The sequence below is a fragment of the Trichechus manatus genome, unplaced genomic scaffold (assembly GCF_000243295.1).
Source record: "Trichechus manatus latirostris isolate Lorelei unplaced genomic scaffold, TriManLat1.0 scaffold00001, whole genome shotgun sequence".
NCBI lineage: Eukaryota > Metazoa > Chordata > Mammalia > Sirenia > Trichechidae > Trichechus > Trichechus manatus.
Genome location: NW_004443937.1, coordinates 26,980,639 through 26,987,305, shown reverse-complemented (window position 1 = coordinate 26,987,305; position 6,667 = coordinate 26,980,639). Strand labels below are relative to the sequence as shown.

The window sequence follows — 6,667 nt, the reverse complement described above, 5'->3', positions numbered from 1 at the left end:
TGGCTGTTGCAGGGAGACACACTCTGAGAAAGGCAGTGGGCTGATGGCTGTCCCCGAGTGTCCAGGAGGAAGGCATGTCCCTGTTGCCTAGAGCGCGTAGGTGGGTGGGTTTTGCAGCGGGACTTTGAGTGCCTCATACTGTTGGCTGTAAGGACTGGGGGGCACCTCTTATTCACGGGCCCCTAAAGCAGGTGGCTAGGGGGTGTGGGTGGAGCCACCAGTCCTCAGTCCCCTGATGTGGGTAGGTGAAGACCCTGCTTAATGGGCAGAGCAGTACCAAATGTCAGGAACCTGCCACTTCACAGCTGAAACAGTTGAAGTTATGGTTCCGGTATATACCCTGTTGTACTGTGGTAATGAGGGCGTACGCTGTTGAAATGGGCCCACACAAGTCTATGCAAGGGGAAGGGCACTCTTAAGTCCGTGGATCCTTTATTCCTGTGCCTAGGCAAAGGAGCTGTGCCTATCCTGGGTTCCTGGCTTAGGGGAGCCAGCAGTTTATTTTTTCTCCTGTTTGTTAATTTGTTCACTTTCTAAGGCAGGGAGAATGGCTCCGGGTATGTGACGGATCCTACTTCTGCCCCAGGGGACATGGCAAATGCTGAAGCCAGTCCGGGACCCAATGCAGAGCAGAGGGCGGGGAGGTAAATGAGAGAGAGGTTTTTCCCTAAGGGGGGCGTTTTTGATCTGCATGGTAAGTACAGTAAGCTGTATGCAAGTACTTATCTTTCATGGAGGGCTGCTTCTCACTGGTTCTTGGTGGCCGTGTAGAGTCTCTGGTGCTGGGTCTCTCCCAGTGTGGAAAATGCACCTCTCGAGCATGGCTGCTTGTCCGCCTCACCGCTCACCCTCTAGCTGAAGGACTCAGGCTCTCGCCAGGTCAGGTCTGTAAACTCCTCGCTGCTTCCAAACTGTCTCTCCCTCTCCCTGCCATTCAGTCTGGTTCCTCAACTTTGCTTTTGATGTTCAGGCCTCCCAGATTGCAATATATAATCAAATCACTTGTTTTTTTGGGTCTTTGTTGTAAGAGGGTCCACTGGAAGCATCTGACTACTCCGCCATCTTGGCCCTGCTTCTTCATCAATGCATTTTACATAGTAAGGATTAGTATTGATTCACAAAATTTCTGTTTCACTTATGTGCGTGTGTATACAAGTACGTATGTACGTATGTGTCATGATGGAGAATGTATTTTTTTCTTACGAGTTGTGATCAAAAGAATAAAATTAAAGATTTCAGAATTAGAAAAATTTGCAATGTTATTTTTCTTTCCCTCATCCATTCATAGATTTTGTGTTGCATCTGCCACGCTCCTGGAAGTGGAGTAGGTACTGGTGAGTATCCAGAGATCACAATGAGCTCTTGAGCTGATGGTCTGTGGAGAGGATAACAAGCATATAAATAATATAGTCAGTGGTGTACTAGAAGCACATATCACATAGGGTGCTCTGGAAGTGGTTGTGGGAGCTTTCACAGAGGCGTGGGCAGTTGAGGCAGCTTGAAAAGGTGGAGAAGAAAAAAGAATGACGTTTTAGATATTCAGCATGAGAGTATTATTTTAGGATTGAAGAAGGAGAAATCATAGAAATTATTTCTGATTCAGTATGTTGTTGTTGCTGTTAGTTACAGTTGATTGGCTCCACTCATGGCAACCTTATATGTAACAGAACAAAAACGATGTCCAGTCCTGTACTATCCTCACATTCATCTGTATGTTTGAGCCCATTGTTGTATCCACCATGTCAATCCATCTAATGAAGGTTTTCCCTCGTTTTTCACTGACTGTCCACTTTTCCAAACATGATGTCCTTTTTTAGCAATTAGTCTTTTCTGATGACATGTCCAAAGGAAAGAAGACAAGTCTCCGGGAACCTAATTTCTAAGGAGCATTTTGGCTGTACTTCCTCCCAGACTGATTTGTTTGTTCTTCTGGCAGTCCACAGGGTATTCAGTGTTCATCGTCAACACCACAATTCAAATGTGTTATTTCTCCCCCCAATCTTCCTTTTTTCATTGCCTAGCTTTCTTATACACGTGAGGTGATTGAAAATACCATGGCTTGGTCCAGATGTACCTTAGTCATCAAAATGACGTCTTCGCTTTTTAACACTTTAAACAGGTCTTTTGCAGATTTTCCCAATACAGTATGTCATTTGATTTCTTGACTGTAACTCCTATGGGCAGTGATTGTTGATCCAAGTAGAATGAAATCCTTGACAACTTCAATTTCTTCACTTTTTATCATGATGTTCTTTATTGGTCCAGTTGTGAGGACTTTGGTTTTCTTTATGTTCAGGTATAATCCATATTGAAGGCTGTAGTCTTTGACCTTCTTCAGTAAGTGCTTCAGGTCATCTTTACTTTGGACAAGCAAGATTCTGTCATCTGCATATCACAAATTGTTAATGAGTCTTCCTCCAATTTTGATGCTTCATTGTTCTTCATCTAGCCCAGCTTCTCAGATTATTTGTTCAGCATACAGATTGAATAAGTAAGGTGAAAGGATACAGCCTTGTGGCACACTTTTTCCAGTTTTCAACCATGCAGTATCCTATTATACTTAACCACTGTCATTCATATGTTACCTACACTCATTCTGATGGGTCACTTAGCTCTAGAGTGCCTGTGGATCACTCCAGTGTGTGAGAAGGTAAAGAGAGCTTCTGCAGCTCTTGTAACAGCTTTTTCTATTCTTCTAGGCCACCTTTCTTTCTGTTCCTCAGGATTTTGTATATTAGAATTACTTGTCCCTCCACCTCCCCCCCAGGTTTTATTTCTTATTGGTACCAGTATTACTGTCCTCACTGACTATATCTGACCCACTAAGAGCCCTATACAGAGTGAGAGATCTAGTTGAGGTCTGGGGAAAGCCTGATGCATTTCAGAAGAAAACTTTATACCTGCTTTTGTCTTCAGAATACTTTTCAGCCTCTAGGCCAGTAATGTAATTTTAGTCATTGTGTCTCAGTAGACCTTGTAAGCACCTTTTTATTTTATCTTACTATAGGCTAACATTCACCTTTAAAATGTCAGGGAACTGGTCTACACACCCAAAGAGATTATATTAGTTTTTGTTGCTTATTGCAGCCCGCTACAAATGGTTCCTTTTTTAACATTAGTTACCGTCAGTCACTCTATTCTCACATGCATACTGATACACACAAATTTAGGAATTTGTACTGTAAACAGTGCTCTTGATCTATTTTGTGGTTTTTGAGTGTTTTGGAGCAGAGACTGGTACTGTAGACTGCACAGACAGAAGGAAAAAGACCTGGGCAAGGGTCTGGAGATGCGCACCCTGTGTCAAAGCATCTGACCATAGCTCCATACATGACAGTACCAAGGGGTGCCCCCTGGGAGCTAAGCAGAGAGAAGACACATCCATAGGTGCTCAGAAATAGGGTAGATGATGAATACAACTTGTTTTAAGAATTAAAAAAATAGGAGCAGTAAAGTTCATAGGAGATGAATCTTAACGCGTGGCAGTCTCACTTTTTCACTAGACTTCCAGAGAGATTACATTTCAGAGTCAGGTCAGAGGTTATGTGGGCAAGGTGAGCTAGCTGATTACCAGGCTTCAGGATCTAGATGACAGCCCTTAACCCTAGTTACTGAATGTTCACATGAGACTGATTTTCAAGTGATCAGAGTCCACTTTTTCCAGTCAGTTTCATAATCTCTCCCCACCCCCGGATTATTCAAAATAGGAAGGATACTGCATGAGCATGGATTCAGAACAAGGGAATGTAGTTTGGGGCTTTTTCCCCTAGCAGCGAACAGTTCTTGAATGACTAGATTGCTTATACTCCCCAGACCCTTGGAAAATAATGCAGCAATAATAAGATTTTGCTTTTCCAAACATCCCCTGCATTTTTTCTGTGTTACGCATTCTCAACCTGGAACATCTAATGTCGTAGGGCAAGACAAGTCCTTACATTTGCTTTGTATACCTAGCCTGCCCATTTCCCCATTCACCCTACCCTCTACGCATAAATGTTGGAGGTATCTTTTCGTTCTTTACCTGGGGGCGGGGAGGTGTTGTCTATATAGCCTCTGATCCTTCAGTATATTTAATGATCTTTTAGCTCTGCCTAGATCCTGCTAGAAAAATTGCTGTGAGAGGCTATATTGGGTAGTAATTAAGAGTTAGGGTCCATGACTTTACTAGCTAAATAACCTCAGGCAAGTTATTTAACCTCTAAGTGCCTTGATGTCTTCATTTGAAATAAACATAATAGTATATCTACCTCCCAGAGTTGTTCAGTGTATCAAATGAATTAATACGTGTAAAGTGGTAAGAATAATGTCTGCAAGATAAGCACTCAATAAATGTTGTTCTTATTTTTATATGGGCCTGAGTTGTTTATTTCTTGAGGTGATGCTGGAGAGGAATTCTTATTTTTTCATACAGTGTTAAAAAGAACAAACCATTCTTAGGGTAGATTCAGTATTTGGACTAGAACATAAAATTTGCTTTTTATTTGTCACAATAATGATTTTTGTCTAGTGTTGAATAATTCTGAAAGTTTTTCTTTTTGTTCACTTGTAGCTAGATACCAGAGAAAGGGGGAAAGCTCTGTAGAATAAGTGATTTTAAAAAATGATGAGTGTGTGAGCTCTTTTTTCCAATGACGACTTCTTTTCCTTTTCTCTGCCAGAATAGTAAAAATAGATCTGGTTTCCTGGGTTATCACAGCTTGTAACAAAAAGCTTTTTGATAAAGTTAGCTGTTGGGTCAGTGGGATGAGATCATTCGTTTCTAAGCAGTGTGCAATGTCCAAAGCATTTGTTGAAACAAAAGCATGCTGGATAGGCTAACCACACAATAAGCCCAACTTTGTGATCGTGTTCAGGGCAGGAGTATGGGTTTTCTGAGTGATAGAATACTACTGATATGTAGAAGAAGGTGAAAGGTACTTGGCACAATACCTAGGCACTCTGGTTGGCCACGTGTAGAAAGAGATTGGAATGATAAATGGGTTTAGAATACTCTTTTTTAAAAAAAATACTGTATTTTAGGTGAAAGTTTACATAGCACATTAGGTTCCCTTTTAGCACTTTTTAATACAGTGTGTTCTGTGACATTGGTTCTGTTTTTTACAACATATGAACATTCTCATTATTTCCATTCTTTTTGTTCAGGATACTCTTAAGGTTGGAATTTGGGCTTAGGCCTTACTTGAGATGTGATGAATTAAATGAAAACTGAGTAGTCCTTCTACATTTTGATAGTGCAGCTCTAATTAAAAATTATTAAGGACAAGTGGGAGGAAAACTAATATACTCACTTTTCTTTTTGTACCAGATTAAATTGTATACTTAGGAGCTTTGTCCCAAGGCGTCAACTTTCACATCATGGATATTGTCTATAGCAGTACATTGTGAGAGCTGAGCTGATATGAGGTAGGCATGCTGGTTGAAAAAGATAGCTATTTGGTGCTATTTGCAATAGGTAGGTATAGCTGGGCTTGACTCGTTGACCCGTGAGAAAACCAAAGCATTCTCATTTAGTATAAGAAATGATGGCAGAATTATAATACCTTCTTCCTTTTCCCTGCTTCCTGCTCTGGAATACAAGACTGAGAGGAAATTTTCTAGTACAGACTCGAGTATGACCTTGAATGTGTGTCTTTGTTAATCACTCTGGCCCTTTTCTCACTTACAAAGTTGGATTCAAATGTCCTTTCTAAAGTTTTGTGATCTGGTTGGAAATATTAGACACAAATTGCTAAATTGTTTTGTTTCTGTGAATGTGAATAAGCTCTTAATAGACTTGGTCACTGTTGTCTGTGAGTCAACAAAGGTAAGTTGGCTTCTGAGAGTACCAGTGATAGAACCTCAGAGTTGAAGCTTTAATGGAAAACCAGCCAGTTTTCAGTGATTAAGCACTTGGAAGTTACTGATAAACAGACTTTTCTCTGTATATCCTAAGTCTCTCCAGAGGAATTGTAGATAGTGTGAGAGTGTAGTTTTAGGTCATGGATTAAAGTTGGAAGCAAATACTAGTTGTTATTAGAATGTTAAAGGGAAATAACAAATGCTGTTCTTCTCACTAGACCTTCTGAATATTTGTCCTGGGACTAATGGGTGTATATTGTGGACAGTTTATATTTTTTTTATATTTCAGAAATGTCTGTAGATAAGTCCCAGGGTTCTTGTTTTTTGATGCTTAGCCAGTGTTAGATACCGAAATGATACTAACCATTCTCTATGGCTTGATTATTGCCATAGAGCAAGCTCTTTGACCACTTTAGAAGCATATATTCTGACCATGTTCAGAAATAAAGATAACTTATAATTTTCACATCAGTTTTTCATCTTACTTAAATATGTCCCTCTAAAGGTTTTTTAATTTAACTTTTTTTACTTTTTAAATTAACTTTTTATTTTAGAATAGATTTAGATTTATAGAAAAGTTACGAAGATGGTACGGAGTTCTCATATGCCCCACAACCAGTTTCTCCTATTATTAATATCTTACATTAGTATGGTGTATTTGTCTATTAATAAATCAATTTTGTTACATTATTAACTATTGAAAAAAAAAAACCCGTTGCCATTGGATTCCAACTCCCAGTGACCCTGTAGGACAGAGTAGAACTAACTGCTCTATAGGGTTTCCAAGGAGCGGCTGGTGGATTCGAACTGCAGACCTTTTGGTTAGCAG

General features: G+C 40.1%; 1 protein-coding gene across 5 annotated transcripts in view; it reads left to right on the top strand.

The window, feature by feature from the left end:
* Window positions 1-6,667, top strand: part of LOC101340867 (microtubule-associated protein 4) — a 223,759-nt gene that overhangs the window by 50,710 nt on the left and 166,382 nt on the right. Inside the window, exon 2 of one of the 5 annotated variants that reach the window (XM_023726546.1) lies at window positions 1,289-1,334. The exons of 2 other annotated variants lie outside the window; for them this stretch is intronic. Coding sequence is in view for 1 of the 3 variants with exons in the window: in XM_023726515.1 (XP_023582283.1) it covers window positions 5,399-5,403 (5 nt within the window). In the remaining 2 variants the exon portion in view is untranslated. Of the gene's footprint in view, window positions 1-1,054; window positions 1,335-2,280; window positions 5,404-6,667 lie in introns of those variants that run through there. 2 more of the 5 variants (XM_023726530.1, XM_023726515.1) reach the window with 2 other exon arrangements.